This window comes from Thunnus thynnus, chromosome 6, assembly GCF_963924715.1.
Source record: "Thunnus thynnus chromosome 6, fThuThy2.1, whole genome shotgun sequence".
NCBI lineage: Eukaryota > Metazoa > Chordata > Actinopteri > Scombriformes > Scombridae > Thunnus > Thunnus thynnus.
In genome coordinates this window covers 18,007,989-18,025,184 of record NC_089522.1, presented here as the reverse complement: position 1 = coordinate 18,025,184, position 17,196 = coordinate 18,007,989, and the positions used below count along the sequence as shown (strand labels likewise).

The following is a 17,196-nucleotide window of genomic DNA, read 5'->3' as shown; positions in this document are numbered from 1 at the left end:
AATTCTCTGGAATAGATCATTAATTCTTACTTTACGTATCCTCTTCTCATCATTCTTCCGGCCTCCAGCTCATGATCAGGAGAATATTAAGACATTTCGGGAAATAAACTTATTTTCTCTCTTGCAGAGTCTTGTTGTCACCAAGGGGTTGCCAGGCAATCAGCGGATGTTATTTGACACTGTTATGTACTAGTAATGTAAAAGTGGACACTGATACAATAATCATTCATATAAAACATACAGACAGTAGTTATCCTGGAATTGTTCATATTTAGGCTGAGCAAAAAATGAGGTTGACAATTTTGGTTTTGAGTGTAAGGTCTTGTTATTGTTTTCCCTCCTAAAAACTATACTGGTTATTGTGAAAAAACATACTAAAGATCACCATCACATACATTTTATAATCCTAACTGTGTGTTTATTTCTCTCCTGAACACAAATATAGGTATGCAAGTATTTTTTTCTATTATTTCTATTTTTAAAATTGCCTGAGTTAACTCACAATCTTTCCACGTACCCCCCAGCAACTACAGAAGTACCCCCCCCCCCCCCCCAATTCAGACTATGCTGTCGATCTTAAATGTGTACATTGTGTGAAAATTGGGTGTTATAACAGCAAGAGTTCAGGAATTATGCTTCACTTCGTGGTTGTGTGTCTTTACTGTCAACTAAGAATTAGCCGCATCTTCAGCAGTGGCATCAACATTTCTGTCAACATCCTCAACATCCCCATCAACTGTCTAGTCCTCACACACAAGATCATTACCTCGAGCTTCACGCAGCACTTTGCCAACTCTAAGGAGGATGTGTGGTTGAGGGCGTCTGACTGAGTCCAGAAGACAGAGGCCTCTCTTGTGAGAAGAGGGCAGGATGAGTGTGGCGTTCAAGCCTTGTCTGGATCCAGTAGAGAGTGAGACACAAGAAGGGATGGTAGAGAGATAAGTCCACTTCAGCAAACTCAATGGGACACTTCAGCACAGGCACAGCTCTCATGCTGACCAACGTCTGCCTGCCTGTCATGAAAGAGAGAGAGAGCGATTGTAATAAATGGAACTTAGATCAGAATTCTTAGTTTGATTTCCACAAAGTCCAACTAAAACATAACTAAATTTAGTCAGTACATTCTGTCATTGTTGGTATAGCTGAAACCACACCAACAGTGATGTGGTGCATCTAGCAAGGGTAATGTCACTCAGGAGGCCAGTTCATCTTAACCAAGATTGTGTGTGTGTGTGTGTGTGTGTGTATGTATGTGCAGGTCGGGGCTGCAAGCACAGTGACAGAGACAGATTGGGTGTCTGAGAGGGACAGATAGCCTTACAGCCAACCTCCATTCACTCATTGAGTGAGATAAAGACCAACATTCACACACACACACACACACACACACACACACACACACACACACACACACACACACACACACACACACACACACACACACACACACACACACACATACTCCTCCACTGGCATCTCACCAATCGTGTTGAGAAATAACTCAACCCCTTAACATGGACAAATAGGTGTGGATAAGGCCTGCGTTAGGTCTGCAGAAAATTGCAGATTAATCACAAATTTCAAACAAACAGATTAGAAGAAGACTGTTGTGGTATTGAAATGGTCTTATAGGATTTGTCCATGTATACACTCCGCTGTGCTGTGTGAGATTCGGGAGGGTAAGCGAGTACGAGAGTCTGCGAGGGTGCCAAAACAGTGACAGGCCATTCTTCTGCAAACAGGTTTTCAACAAGCCCTTATCTCTCGTCTGCTCTCTCCTCATCTTTTCTCTTGTTTCCCTCTCTCCTCTCCTCCGCTCTCCTGGTAGAGGTGCCATCTGATTACATTTCTATCAGAAATATACTTGCAACATGCAGCCTATTGGTCAGAAAGGCAGCGTACATCATCAGAAAACTGAATACGGTTACGGTGAGCCTCTGTGGCAGAGCAGTGGTTGTGGGGGTTTGGGTGTGTGGGGGTGTGTGTGTTGGGGGGGTGGGAGGGGTGGTCCTGTGTTTCCGGGTGACCTCAATGGCCCAGGCTGCCTGTCTATTAGAGCAGGGGCTATTAGACCATCAGAAAGTGGGAGCATCCCCTCTCGCCATGGTGATAAGATCAAGGCATTCCGACGGGCCAGAGCGGTCATTACCCTGCTCTCTAGCCCATAATGTCCCTCCATTAAAACACCCTGTTGCCATGGAAAGGCAGCTGCGGCCGTTTAAGTCATTTCTTGGCCCTGCTGTCTCCCTGGGTCATTGACACACACATACACTCACACACGATGCAGCAGCGACATGTCGTTCGATAAACAGTTACACATGCATGCTGCTATCAGGGGCACCCTCACTCTCTCTCTCTCACACATACATATACAGAAACATACAGGCTCTTTCTGTGTGGATGTGATTCTGGCTCATTTAGGGTCATGGCCGCCGGGACAGCAGGACTATCACTGAGTCACCGTCGGAGCAGCAGGGCTGAGAGAGATGACAGATCTTACAGTAAGAAGAATCTGGCTGGCTGAGTCATGATTCGGTCTGACAAAATTCAGCTGCAAACACAAACACGGATAAGCAGACAGATAGGCGGCTGACAGAAACACAAACACAAACAGACACATGCACAGCACTAACATTGATCAGGATAAACAAACACCTCTGGTTGTTCTAAAGATTTTGTGTCAAACAAACCCGACCCCTTATCCTTCTAATCCTCATTTGGCCACTTACAAACTTTCTTCTGAGTCATCAGTAGACACCTCTTGCCCTCAGATATACACACACATATTAACCCCTCTAAACCCTGAAACTCACAATTACCTTAAAAAGTTACCAAACCCTCTATAGCTTGGAACTTAAGAATCCTGAAGAACTATTTTACCTTATTTAGTGTTTGATTGTTGCTCTTTTTGCATTACATTTTTTATGCACCTAATCACAAATGTACTGTACTTTGCGCAATGACTATAAATATAATAAAGAAATCTTGAAATATGAGCTAAACTTATGTAAAGTAATACTAATCACAGTAACATACTAAGAACAATCCTTCTCTTATTAGATCCCCCCTCTGTTTACTATTTGTTGTCACAACATTGAACACATCGAACCCGATTTGTTACATGAATTCTGTTTCTTCTTTCTGTCATGTCCATGATAAAGCTCTGTGCAACAAGTACATATTAGCAAATGGTGAATCTCTTTATAAAAAAGGCAAAACTTGATAAATAATAATATATCACACCACAAAAAATGCAAAGATCCCCCCCAGACATCTTCTAAGACATCTAAAAATACTCAGAATTAATTACTTGGAATTATAATTTGTGTGTGATATGTTTTCTCCCCCCATAATTCAATTAGGGCCCACTTCATCATTCATCTCCTCCTTCTTCTTCATTGAAAAATACAAAATTTACGAATATGCAAATATTGTTCATTTAAAAAATTAACTGCCGGACACAAAGATGTCTCCTACTTGATTGAAAAGTCCATTTTCAGTGAACGTGCACTCGAGGCTTCAAATGTCCACATCAAACTCATGTAAAGCCAGAATTGGCTTCCAGACGAGTCATAGATCATGCTCATACATGCATGCGTTAAACTGAGATTCAAGGTGAGAACAGAGAAACTTTCCTCCTTCAGCACATACACATGAAAACGGCCTTTTAGTGTCAAACTCTGCACGTACATCATGCTGAACGACGAAGCCCAACTTAAGTAACAATAAACAAAACATATTTTTGAGTGTAGGGGGACTTAAGTACTTACAGAAATATTAGAGTGGCACCATAAAAATTATATTATAGTCATTCTAAGGTCTCTAAGCATTGCAGACACAGTGCTTATGGGTGCTACTGTGCTCATGCTACTTTAGTCTAAAGAGACCAAATTGAATCAAATCAAATTTAATTTAGTTCATATTGCACCTCTCAGGGTTGCAAACAAAGTACCTCACCAATAAATAACAAAAGAGATACAGGCTACCAAAATGTCCAGCATGCAAAAGATTGTAGAGCAAGTTAATCAGAAATATGACTGCTGGGCAGTCAGGTCAGCAAACAGTGTCTTCTTAAACAGACTGAGAGAATATTGGTCTGTATTGACCCCTAGTGGCCAAACTGAAACATGAGCATCGAAACCTACAAGCCAGCAGTTTCTGAGTTATTAATAGTGACTCGTAGTTCTTTCTGTTTGGTGCCAACATGAGCAGAATTCAAATGAGATTTAGTCTAGTTTCACACCTTCTCTCAAGGGAGAAGAAATGTAAAAAAAAAAAAAACCCCTTCTATTCCCTCTCCTCATTTCTGTGGCACCTGCTGTGCCCAATTTCCTCTACCCACTTTGTTGGGAAAGCCAAAAAAGTGAGGAGGCCTTTATCTAAAATTACTAGCTCAAAGAAAATAGACAGATTTTATGCATTTCTTGTATGATTTAATAGAACGATTTATGCTTAGCTGACAATTTTCTTCATGGTAGCAAAAGACCTGCTGCTCAGAAAATATTATTTTCAGCAGTGGCAATGAGAGAGCAATAAATTTGACATTGATGGATCAATGATTTACTGTGCAGTAGCTTATGCTCATCACTTCACACAGTGGTGGAAGAAGTATTCAGAATGGAGTAAAAAAATACTCCATTACAAGTAAAAGTCCTGCAAAATCCTACTTAAGTAAAAGTACATAAGTTTTAGCAGCTTGATGTAGTATTGAAGTATTAAAGTAAAAGTACTAATTTCGTCCCTCTGACTGATATATTATTATATATGACGTCATTAGATTATTAAAACTGAAGCATCAGCATGTAAGCAACATGTTACTGTTGTAGCTGCTGGCGGTGGAGCTAGTTTGATATACTTCATGTACAGTTAGCTGGTTTAGTCCAGTGGTTTCCAACCTAGGGGTTGGGCAACTCCAAAGGGTCACCTGATACATCTCATGAGATGTTAATGGGAGAGGAAAGAAGAAAAAACAAAGTTCTGATACACAAATCTGTTTTCAGTTTTGGGACTTTCCCTCTAATCTTTCATTTATGGTGAAATATTGGATCATTTGAACATTTATTGAAATGAGACCATGTGAAAAGTTTTGAGGGAAAACCACTATTTGGTGGAGCTGTTGCCAACTCATAGAAATGTGACCACGACTACACACTGCTTTTTGTAAGACGTCAAAAGCCAAAAAGGTTGAAAACCACTGGTTTCATCTTTAACACTGTGTTGTATTTAAAAGCTTGTTATATTAATCATTGTGTCAAATCTTCATCTAAAAAGTAACTAAAGCTGTCAAATAAACAGAGTGGAGTAGAAAGTACAATATTTCCCTCTGAAATGTAGCAGAGTGGAAGTATAAAGTAGCATCAAATGGAAATACTCAAGTAAAGTACAAGTACCTCAAAATTGTGCTAAAGTACAGTACTTGAGTAAATGTACTTAGTTTCTTTCCACCACTTCACGTTTACTATTCTTTACATGTCTCCATGCAGACAGGTAAAGTTGTGGTTGCTAGGATACACTTAAACTGAGCATCTGTTTATCTTTAAATCAAAACTTTACTTAAATTCACTTTGTCGAGCTAGTTTCAAACAGGTTACTGTTGCCTGCTGTCCGTCTGTAAAAAGTAAGTTAGCTACTATATTTTCTAAATTGTGTACTGTTTAAGATCAATGTTACTGTTAGTTAGCAAAGTTAGCATGCTACTTATTTAACTGCAAATATTAATTAAATGCTACATTTATACTGTTGAAATGAAATCACAGGCTACACCAAGCAGGTAACTTATACTTACCAAGACACTCTGTTATCTTATGTTGTTTTTGCGCTTAAGGTGTACAGCTACATTACTTACATTAGTTTCACTCTTTGCTGCCTCATTTCTGCTTCCAGGTTCAATTGCAGCTCCATTTAAGCTAACCTAGCTGCCTGTGGTTTCTGTTGACACTCAGCAGCAGCATCGTGTGTCCAAGACTATGGCGCACGAAAAATGACATTAGCATAAATAAATAAATAAATAAATAAATAAATAAATAAATAAATAAGTGCATAAATAAATAAATGTAGAAATACATAAATAAATAAATACATGTAGAAATACAGAAATAGCCTTAATAAAAGATTATTTGTGGAAAGGTAGCAAATAAATCCAAGACATTAATTCAATTATATCCTTTTTCATTTCCAAAATGTATCTATTATTTATTTATTTATGCTTACGTCATTTTTTGTGCTCCATAAATTTCCCTCTGGGTCTTTTTTTTTCTTTCACTGCCACCTAGCGGATACATGTAGCAACAATTATCTAACTGAAATTAGGATATTCATAATATTATTAAAGATATTTTTAGCCCTATATTTATAGTTATATAACTGATATCACAATGTGCAAAAACTGCATAACTCTCCTGTCATTAGATTTTAAATTAAATTAATGTTATAAAATAAAATTAGATTAATTTAAGTACAGCTAAGGTTAATGCTTTACTTACTCAATACTATTATACTATTTATACTATAAATCATGTTATCTAACTGTCCAGGGACCAAGTGTACTGACAACAGGGTCAGATATATCTATGCTGGAGTGGATTTGCTTGTAGTACTTAATTTGTAAGCTCAGGCCATAACATTTTTGGGATTCAGGTGAGATTTAGCTTTGATGGAGGGTTGATGTCACATCAAACAAGTCTATCAAAAGCCACAGTGTTAGGAATCACATGAATGATGAGCAAATAGAACTGGGGGATTTTCCTATAATTATAGACTACAACCATTGTACTTCCACAGTACTGTAGATAATGTACTTTTACTTCAATCTCTGTCTATGGGATATGAAAAACTTTCCAGCAAATTCAGAGAGTGAAATGGAAAGACAATGGATTCATGATCCTGTCTGGTTCTTCACCAGTTCCATCAAGAGCAAATGAGCCAACACCAGAAGCAGCGGCAGCAGCTGCAGATGTTGCCTGCAGCAAAGTCTGTCCAAAATACGGAACCAGGTACATCGGGTCACCTGAATGAGCCACAAAATGCATCTGATGTTGAAGCACAGATGGCTCAGCAGGCCCGCAAAAAGATTCAAACACGTCTGAAAAAGGCTAAGTTGTTCCAGAAGTACAGGTAAGAAAGCCTTCAGTTATAACCTAAAACTCAGACAGATTAAAAGTTAGAATCACTCACATTACAAGGTACCGTATTATTCAGGTTTCATGACTTTCAAAACATTCTATGGCTTATTACACTCATTTATTATGCAGTCACACAATCTTTATTAATTTGAAGTCCTCATAGGCAGAACATCACAGATTGGTTAGAGTGAAATGTTAAACCCTGATGAAGGAAAAGTCCCATGTCCCAAAAATCACATGAAACATTTCTGTTCAAAAGATGAGTAATATGATGTAAACTTCAACCCAGTAAGCACAACAAATACAAATCAATGGTAAGTACCCTGCTCCTTTGTCCCATTTCTTCTTTATAACTTCCCCTTCTAAGTTATTATTTTTATAAAGCAAGATTAGTAATTTCCCACATGATGTAGGAAATTCTCAGTAACATCTTTATGCAGATGAACAGTATCCTGTGGAAACTGCAAGTAAGTAATTTCTCTCAGCCTTGGTTTTTATCAACTATGACTGTACTGCCAAGCCCTCAAACCTTACCAGCCAGACCAAAGTTCCTCTGCAGTGGTTAAGACTAGTGTCACAGTGTTTCCTTTCATAATGGTTGCTCTCTCAAACTTCATTGTGCATCCACTTGTCTTCATTACTTGCTGGCGTTTACACTGATTCTACCTCTGCAGCATACATTTCTTTAGCTGACTTTGGTTTAGCACCGAAGGCAGGAAGGGTAATGGCCCAACACCCTTCACTCAGTGTAATTAAATCTCTGTGACTGTGTGCAGAATTACTGTATGTGTGTGGCAGTCCACTTTATGTATGATTTAATTCAAACAAGCCTTGATGTATTCCATGTTGTCCAACAACACAGGGCTCAGCTAATCCCCAATAAATACAATGTCACCGTAACTTCAGAGCCTGCTTCAACAGAGGAAATGATCTGCCTCACTCTATATGAAAACACGGTAAGATGTGCTATCTGTACTAGCAAATCAGTATAAATTTAGTAACACCTTTATCTTAAACATGTGCATTAAGTCTGAGTAGAAGCAGATAGTTTACATTAATAAAAATTTTGTCGCTCAACATTTAGGTCTCATCAATGCAAAGACAAGAGCTTACATCAATATCCCCATTTATTGTGTGAGCTTGTATGAGATAATAATATGACATGTTTCCTGTCCAACAGATAGTTGTGCCATTGACTGTGAAGAACTCTGGTGTCAAAACTGTTTATTTGAGTTTTCGGGCTTCTGACTTCGTAAGGAACATTTTCACTGTCAGAGATTCTCATGGAAAAAGAGTCAAGACTATCAAGCGACACACTCTTAGACCAGGTATGAAGAAGACACACACAATCATAAACCACACCTGCAAGAGGGTCTGTACCGTTGTCAGTTCTTGTTGGATATCGACACCAGTGACAAATGAGCAAATTAAAGTACATGTGTTGGATGTATTTTTCTAAACATATGGTCAACACACGCATCAATGTTGGAGACGAGCATGGCATTCTGTCATGTTTACCGGAAATTGCTACAAGCTCATGTCCTTCCTTGTTGAGACAACTAAACTTTACAGTTTACAGAGAGTTAGATTAGAAGAATTATACCACTCTTAAATATGAAAAATATAAATATGCTGTATAAATTAATCTGAGCAGTTGCCAGGAAACCAGCAGAGACTTCAGGAAGTAACTGGTCTCAAACAGCATATAGTGATCTTTTGTTGCTGGTAGACAGATTTTGTAACTGTTGAACAGAGCCAAGCTAGCTGCTTCCCCTTGTTTACATTCATTATAGTAAGCCAAGCTGCATAACCGGCTGCTGGCTGTAGCTTTATAGTTAGCAGACAGATATGAGAGCAGTATTGATCTTCAAATCTAACTCTCTGCCTGGAAGTGAATAAGCATATTTACCAAAATGTTGAACTATTCCTTTTAAGAGTACAATACACACCACTTTTAATTGTTGATTCACAAGGAAAAAGAACATAAACAGCATAGGTAGTGACTGTGTACTGTTTACTTTGACTTGAGGATTTTTGTAAGACTAAAATAAAGGCTGAAGGTACATAATAAAACAATAATGTAAAAAAAGCAATAACTATTATAGAAAGAGAGACAAAAACTTTGAGCTGTAGCCATAATAGAAACAGTAGGGTTCACTGACTCGTCATAATAAAGTACTTTTTGCCATTTTGTATAATTAAAATATTTGTCATGTTCAATACATTTGAATAAAGTTGTTCATGTGTCAGGGTTAGACTCTGCACAGATACTGTTACAACACAATAGGTGGCTTTAATCCAACATGTGAGAGAGAAAATATTCTGTTATTGTGAGTTCATGTGGTGTTAAATAAATGTATTATTTTTTAATAAATGACATAAAGGCTGAGTTTTATTCCATATTAATCCATCCATATGTGCCTAATCTCTTTACCATCTCCACTCTCATGTTGTTCTTAGGAGAGACCTATAAAATCAAGGTCCACTTCCACGCTGTCCACGCAGGCTTCTATGAACAGTTGCTGGTCTTTAAGTTTGAAACGCGCAAGCAGTCGTCAGATAAATTTGAGATTATGCGCCTCTTGGAAGTCACACATCATACGTCTTCTAATAAAGAGCTCCCATCCACAGCCACAAACTCACTGTGCGAGCTGCAAACTGAGAAGTCGACGTCTACTAAAGGGTATAACAAGTTAATATCTTGTAATATTCATGTCATATCTGTTAATGTGCAGATTATGCTGTACAGCATTGCTCATGAGATAATCCAATGATCCTCTCATGGCTTTTTCAGACATACATTACCACAAAAGGCTGAATTACCGAAGGCTTAAATTACTGTATCTTTATACCTCTGATAGTCTCCATTCACATAGAGGACTCTGTCACCCATCTCAATTTAAATTCTGCAGATTGCCATATGTATCAGTCACTGGTTTTATGAGTCATCTTTTGTCTTTGTTTATCCACTCCAGTGTTGTATCGATGTGGCTGAAGTCTGTAGTGCCTTTGAACGACTATCCGATGCCCCAAAGCACAAAAGACTTGATAAAAGCAGACACGTATGTATTTTCATGTGCACACACTTTGAATGAGAATGTGAGTTTACTCTGCACCAGATTTAATTACTTATGAGTCAATCAGGTTTTGACTCGAATCAACTTTGAATCATGTCAACCAATCACGTGTCAGGACAATATATTACATACAATGGTATGTGATTGCATAATGACTCATGTTTGCAATAGTCTTACTCCACCTTATGCAAGGAGCTGTTTGCATAACATAACATTGCATAAACACTGGGAGAAAATACTGTATCTTAAGCTAAGTGGACATGCTGTCTTAACTAACATGGCACACTAATGCTGTGATTTGAAAAATACACTATCAGCTATACGCTATCAGGGCAGGAAACATGATGCCCTAATCTGATCACGAACCTGATCCACCTTTTCATGTCACTGGGATCTCTTCAGGGACCTTCAGGAGACACTTCTGAACTGGAAAAACTACTTCAGGAGATTCCACCTGCTGTTGCATCTCGAGGAGCTCCAGCTGAAGACAGAGGTTGAGAAGTACAACCAGGATGATGTGACCATGTTCAGAGACAAAAACACCAAGAATCTTCTTATTCTACGGGTGAGAGACCAAAAGACAAATGCTGTACTGTCATTGCTTTGGCTGGAACTTTCACCTCAATGACTGTATAAATTACACACAAACCTTTTGTATCATCAGATTGCAGGTGTCACTGGAAGCTCTTCATCCTTGTTGCCTGGAAACCAAGTGCTGGTGACTCCTTTAGACAAGTCAGGAGGTTTTGAAAATGCAGTTTACAAAGGCTGGATCCAACATGAGGATGCAGAGCAGGTCTACCTGCAGTTGTGCGAAAAGTAAGAACAGCCCATTGTGTGAAAACAAGGAGGGATCAAATGGGATTAAATGATGAAATTCCTACAGGAAAGAATCCCCTAAGACCCTGACACTGACCTTATTTTGTTGTTTGGTGGTATATTTGTCCATTTCAATTAAATATATGATCTATAAGCATTAAATAATTAAACAGCAAGAAATCCAACATAAAAGAGGCAGAAATACCAGTTTCTCCACAGTCAGTTGTCTGAAAATATACAATAATACTGACACTTACAGTAGACAGATGTTTTGAATGTGAGATATGGCTCTGAACTTTTATTAAATGGGAAAAAAACTTGTTTCACCACTGCACTACAAGTTTGAAGCTACTTACCTGCTACAAGTTTAAGGCTGGAATTAAATATGTTCACATTTTTCTCAGAAGTGGAAAGTGACTCCAAGAAATGTAGGAATACGCCTGATACAGTAATGATCATTTAATCTTTTCAAAGGCATTATAGGAAAGGGGGTGGAGGGGGAGTAGTAGTTTTTTTCTGATCTTGTCAATCTAGAAAGGCCTCTTGGTTTCAGTGTTATTTGAACATCACTCTTTTTTTATACAATGCTCACCCATTGTATTTGTTAAGTTATGCTGTCCTTATCACCACACATGACTAACTGAATTTGAATGCAGGTTCTTGAGGCATTTCAAGGAGGGCATGAGGTTCAAGGTGAACTTCATTGTCAACCGTCTGCCTCTGCGTATCCAGCATAGAGCAGCAGCGCTGGTGCATAGGCACAAATTGAAGGAGGTGCTGTTCCCTACTGGAAACTTTTCTTCGCACCATTCATGTGTACACAGGTCAGAATAATTCAAGGTCAAGAATCCATGTGATACAGTCGTGTGCTTTTAATCATATCTCTAATATTTGGTTCACTCTGTGCATGTCAACACTGACTCTCTCTTAAGGATGACTCAGCTCTGATGTTACTCCTCTGCACCTCTGTTTCTCTGTCAGCAGGCCGTTGGAGTCGGAGAACAACCCGGAGCAGTGCATAGCCATTCAACACATTGTAGCCGCTTCTGCAAAACCTGCCCCTTACCTGGTATTTGGTCCACCTGGCACAGGTAGCGTACATTCATGTTTGTGAATGATGTTTAATGATTTGTCTTAACATCTAGAATAATATATTTTTTACATATATTGGTCATCAGGCAAAACAGTGACTTTGGTGGAAGCCATCAAGCAGATAATGAAAACTCAGATGTCCTGCAATATCCTGGCCTGCGCTCCCTCCAACAGTGCAACTGATCACCTCTGTGAAAAGATACTGAGTGGAAATATAGGCAAGCGCAAGTTGTATCGCTTGTACGCCCTAAATTGCTCCGTGAGAAATATTCCCCAGATTATAAAGGTCTGCATACTTTTTTCATTTTTTGAGTAATTTCCCTCAAAAATAAACAAACCTAAAGAAGCAGCATTAAGACAACATGAATATATGACAAGAAGTCACATATGCCATAGTTTCTAAGACGCTTAATTTATGTAGCTCCACAAAGGCATTCAATTCTGCTGGATTGTTTAAACAATTGTTTTTACAACTGAATGAACTCTTGAATGACATCATTGCAGTTGCACATTTGTACCAGAACATATAAATGCAAATTCACCCAGCACATACCAGATTTATGAAGAATTCTACAGATTCACCTCCATTAAATATCATCTATGCTATCAAACTTAATTCTGGCAGCTGCATATTAAAGTGTGTTTATATATGTACATATGTGCTTTTTCATTTTTGTAGCATAACTGCAACCTGAACAAGAAGACAAAAACACTTATGATGCCCCCTAAAGAGGAGCTGATGAAGTATAATATCATGGTCACCACACTGCTGACTGCGGCACGGTACAGTAGTTAATGCACTATGCTATTGTGTTTGGTGGTAACACATCACAATTTAGTTTTGCCCAGTAACAAGTAGTGCGGAAGTAATTAATATTATTATTAATGACTGCATTCTCTCTCTCTCTCTCTCTCTCTCTCTCTCTCTCTCTCTCTCTCTCTCCAGGCTAGTGACAGGTGGGGTTCCTCCAGGTCATTACACTTATATCTTTGTGGATGAGGCAGGCCAGGCTGCAGAAACAGAGTGTATCATCCCGTTAGCAGGTGACAAACAAGTTCAGCTTGTTTAACATACCGTATATGATATTCTATATAAGCTTTCCCTTTTACTGTTTCTGTGTTTGCTCCAAAGGTTTAGTAAAACCAAACAAATGCCAGGTAGTGCTGGCTGGAGACCCTAAACAGTCAGGCCCCATCGTCACGTCCAAGTTGGCAGAGAAACATGGCATGGGTGAGCACTGTGGATAACTTAAAAATATACAGCTAAACACTATATGGTGTGTGAAGTTTTCAAATGATCACTAATTTGCTCTTAACTGCTGAATGCTGTTTATTATTGCTTGGACCTGTGGAAGTTTGAAGCTATTTACTCTGTGTAGATGTGTCCCTGTTGGAGCGTCTGATGGGGGACATCGACCTGTATAAGTCACATGAGACACACGGGTTCAACAGCTGTTTTGTCACAAAATTATTGAGGAACTACAGGTGTGGTAGTGGTGATGCTTTACTTTATTTCTATATTTTCCCTCAACGTTACTTTTAAACCACTTATTGATCTCCCTCCACTTGCCCAAGCTTTTTCTAAACGTGTCCCTGGTTCACATTTTTTCAGTGGTCTTCTTTTCTTCTTCACTCTGTCTCAGGTCACATCCTGCAATTCTGAAAATTCCAAATGAGCTCTTTTATAAAGGACAACTTCAGCCTTATGCTCCTAAAGAGAATTGCAGTCAATACTGCAAATGGAAACGCTTGCCCAAGAAAGTAATATAGACACACACACACACACACATACATGCAATGCTCTCCCTCTCTGTCCACCCCTAGTCTAATTTCTTTTTCTATGTCTCAGGGTTTCCCTTTGATCTTCCATGGCGTGGCAGGTACTGACGAACGTGCCGCCAACTGTCCCTCTGTTTACAACACAGCAGAGATGGAGGTATTGAAGGAATACTTAAAAGCCCTTATTGACTATCTTCACAAAAAGGGTGTCACACAAATTGGACCAGGAGAAATTGGCATCATTGCACCATACAGAAAACAAGTGAGTGTACTGTCTTACAATAATCTATGGATATGTTAATGGATCTGTTAGTCAGCCTTGCTGTCATTTCCTCCCACAGGCCAAGTGCCATACAAAAAATAATAATCTTTGCAATTATCCTTGTAGCAACGACATCTTGTTCAAATACTGAACCTTTGGTGGTACTTTCTGTGCCTACCATGGTGACCACGGGTAACGGGAAATTAGGGTTTCGATAAGGGCAATCTTGTTCACATCGTCCAATTTTTGTGTGCTAACAGGTGGAGAAAATCCAGATCGCCCTTCAGATGGACAAAGATCTCAGGAAGGAAAACTTAGAAAACATATTGGTATGTGTAGAGGAAAAATTAAAGTATCATATAATACATAACCTGTCATTTAATGTATAACCCTTGAATATACAATTATCATTTAATACATGACCTTTGAATCTAAGTATGATTTCCTGTGTTACTGGTTTGTGGAAAGCAGGACTGGCTCCCTTCTGCTGAACTTTGCTCGAACTTCTAATACTGCACATGAACTGACTTTCCCTCATACAATGCCTGACTTGTACCACTTTTACATGCAAAATGATGCAAGGTTGAAATATAGCATAGCTTGAACATTAACTGTCCCCCACACAAATTTGAGACAAAGGGTGAGCCTTCAATTGAGAAATGCCTTAATCAATCATCAATGTGTTTTTCTTGTTGAGTGTAACTATTGAGTCTTTGTTCCTATGTGTATAAAAACTCTGATGACAAGGTACTCTGGATCATTTCCTCGGCAGATGCTGACTGTCACCTTGTAGGTTTCAGTCCTTTTGCTCAAAAGATAAATAAATATACAAAAGACCAATTTCTCTTTCTTGGTCTCCTTTATTCGGTCTACTTCCACCACAGTATGGAGATACAAAGTAATTGTATGTTTGTTGTGAAACACGTGTAAGAGAGATTTTGGATTTACACTAAACAAACCTTGCATTCGTGTTTTTCATAGGTTGGTTCCGTGGAAAAGTTTCAGGGTAAAGAGTTCAACGTTATTCTGGTGTCTACAGTCCGCAGCAATCCTAAACTGACAGCGCACAAGCAGCGATTCACTCTGGGCTTTGTTAATAATGAGAAGGTATTAAACATTACACAATAACTCAAGACAAACATATATTTCTTACAGTTAAGCAGATGCATATTAATGATTTCTATTAAACTACTATGGTAGCATCAGTAGAGCACAAACTGAAATTATCTTCTCAGAGGTTCAACGTGGCAATCACCCGAGCCCGAGCTCTGCTGATTGTGGTGGGAGACCCCAGAGTCTTGAAAGCTGACCAACTTTGGAACAAGTAAGGCCACCAGTCCTAATTCAGTGTCTTCAGTGTTAACAGTCTTTCAGTGGAGAAGAATGGGTTGGACAGCCTCCTATGCTGAACTCTCTTTTTAGGTTTATCCATTACTGCGCCAAAGAAGGGGGTTACCGTGGCATTACAGTCTCTGCAGAGGAAGAGAGTCACCAAGCCTCTGGTAATAAGCACATTCATACATACACTCACACTGTACTGTATGTCTTTCCTTTGTCAGAAATTACCTTGAAGACTAACAGGTCTCTGGGTTCTTTCCTCTTCCTCCCTCGTCCTCTGAACTGCTCTCCACAGCGAAGAGTGATTCAGCAACACGGCAATCACCGTTGTAGTAACCAACATGTGGGGCACTCTCATCTTTAGTTCCGGTATTTGGCATCAAAAAGAGTAAGAATAAAAAACCAGATGAGAAACTGAACCTGAAGTGTGAGGTAACATATGTCATTTTCATTCAGGACACAGATGTAAGACAGTACTGCCTGTATTTGTATATTATGCATCCAAAATATATGTGTTCCACAATATGGTTTTTTTTGGCTTTTTTTAAATATGGATGTAGTAGCTGATGGATATTAGCTGAATAGGTTTCCCGTTAACCAGACTCTGTAAGGAAAAGCCTCATATTTAACAGACACACATTTACCATCATAGAATACAGTTGAATACAGTTTTTTTTTCAACATACTCACTCACTTGTTTTGATGGCACACCCCAAACCTGATCACAGCAGTAAGTTATGTAAAACTGGGCTATAGTTGGGCCACTCTCGGTTTTATTTTCTTTCTTTCTTTATTTTTGACCTACTGACTGTTTCTCTGAATTGCTTACCCATGAATTCAAATGAATAGTGAAAACAAAATGGCAATTCAGCCTGATTATCAAGTTTACCTAAACCAAGACAATCTCAAAGAGAACAGCATATTTCCATAATGACTATCAGTGACAGCTGCTGACCACTGAAAAGGATGTAAAAACAATGACTCACTTTATAGTCAGTGTGGTGGAACAAGCCATGAATATAGAAATATATCAAGTTTCAAGTTTCATTTTGAGTCGACATTTTACTTCCGGAGGGCTGGGTAATTTCCGCAATTGTATTTGTGGCACGACAGTAAGCAATGATCTGAAGTGTGATGATGACTCTGTAATTATGAATCTTCTGCATGATGAGAAACATAGTTACAACTCAGTTATTTAAGAATTTGCCAGTTTATGTCATTGGCCTTTTTTTACAACTTAATGTGTCTGAGACCATCTTCTGCTGCACATTCAGTCATTTAAAGGATAGGTTCACAACTTTCCATGTCTGTCTTAAAACAACAGTCAGGGGTTTCGCTGATGATGCCAGTGATGAGGTGGTAGATGGCATAAACTCCCTAAAGAGTGGGAAAGCCCAGGGGTTGGATAATTATGGCCCTGAGTTCTACAAGATCCTCTGAAAACTCCACTCACCAATATGTATTTCCACTCACTCGAAAAAAGTACACTCCCCCCATCACTATAGTCAGCACACATATCACTGATAAGGTAAGGCTCCTTATGTCTGAAGCTCCCACTGTCCAATTATCCTACCAAATGTTGATAGTCAAATTCTCTCCAAGCTTTTATCAAAGAGGTTAGAGGTGTTTTTACCTTCACTGATAAAACCAGATCAAACAGGCATTATTAAAAATACAATTTCCCAAACCAATGTGAGAAACCTACGGA

At 38.9% G+C, this 17,196-nt stretch overlaps 1 protein-coding gene and 1 long non-coding RNA gene across 5 annotated transcripts in view; one reads left to right on the top strand and one right to left on the bottom strand.

Moving 5' to 3' along the window:
* Positions 1–5,959, bottom strand: part of LOC137184531 (uncharacterized) — a 30,287-nt gene extending 24,328 nt beyond the window's left edge. For all 3 annotated transcript variants that reach the window (XR_010928676.1, XR_010928677.1, XR_010928675.1), the window contains exons 1-2: positions 5,786–5,959; positions 767–1,009 (exon numbers count right to left, since the gene is read on the bottom strand). This is a non-coding gene — a long non-coding RNA (uncharacterized lncRNA). The remainder of the gene's footprint in view (positions 1–766; positions 1,010–5,785) is intronic.
* A 945-nt stretch (positions 5,960–6,904) lies between these two features.
* Positions 6,905–15,907, top strand: LOC137184528 (putative helicase mov-10-B.1). Of its 2 annotated transcripts, none has more exons than XM_067592293.1 (21): positions 6,905–7,113; positions 7,984–8,077; positions 8,302–8,449; positions 9,582–9,804; positions 10,097–10,183; positions 10,601–10,763; positions 10,863–11,017; positions 11,674–11,841; positions 12,002–12,108; positions 12,196–12,395; positions 12,789–12,892; positions 13,056–13,153; positions 13,242–13,340; positions 13,489–13,594; positions 13,753–13,870; positions 13,959–14,150; positions 14,411–14,479; positions 15,132–15,257; positions 15,386–15,474; positions 15,573–15,652; positions 15,784–15,907. In XM_067592293.1, exons 1-21 carry the CDS (start codon positions 6,917–6,919, stop codon positions 15,819–15,821), a joined length of 2,661 nt encoding a protein of 886 aa, XP_067448394.1. In that variant the 5' UTR covers positions 6,905–6,916; the 3' UTR covers positions 15,822–15,907. The 2 variants fall into 2 exon arrangements, with proteins under 2 accessions (XP_067448394.1, XP_067448393.1); XM_067592292.1 differs by having other exon boundaries at positions 11,999–12,108.
* The last annotated feature ends 1,289 nt before the right edge of the window (positions 15,908–17,196 follow it).

Coding starts and splice junctions, on each gene's coding strand:
- LOC137184528 (XM_067592292.1), top strand. CDS start 6,917: ATGAGCCAACACCAGAAGCAGCGGCAGCAGCTGCAGATGTTGCCTGCA. Junction 8,450..9,581: donor GCGACACACTCTTAGACCAG/GTATGAAGAAGA, acceptor TGTTGTTCTTAG/GAGAGACCTATAAAATCAAG. Junction 9,805..10,096: donor AAGTCGACGTCTACTAAAGG/GTATAACAAGTT, acceptor TATCCACTCCAG/TGTTGTATCGATGTGGCTGA.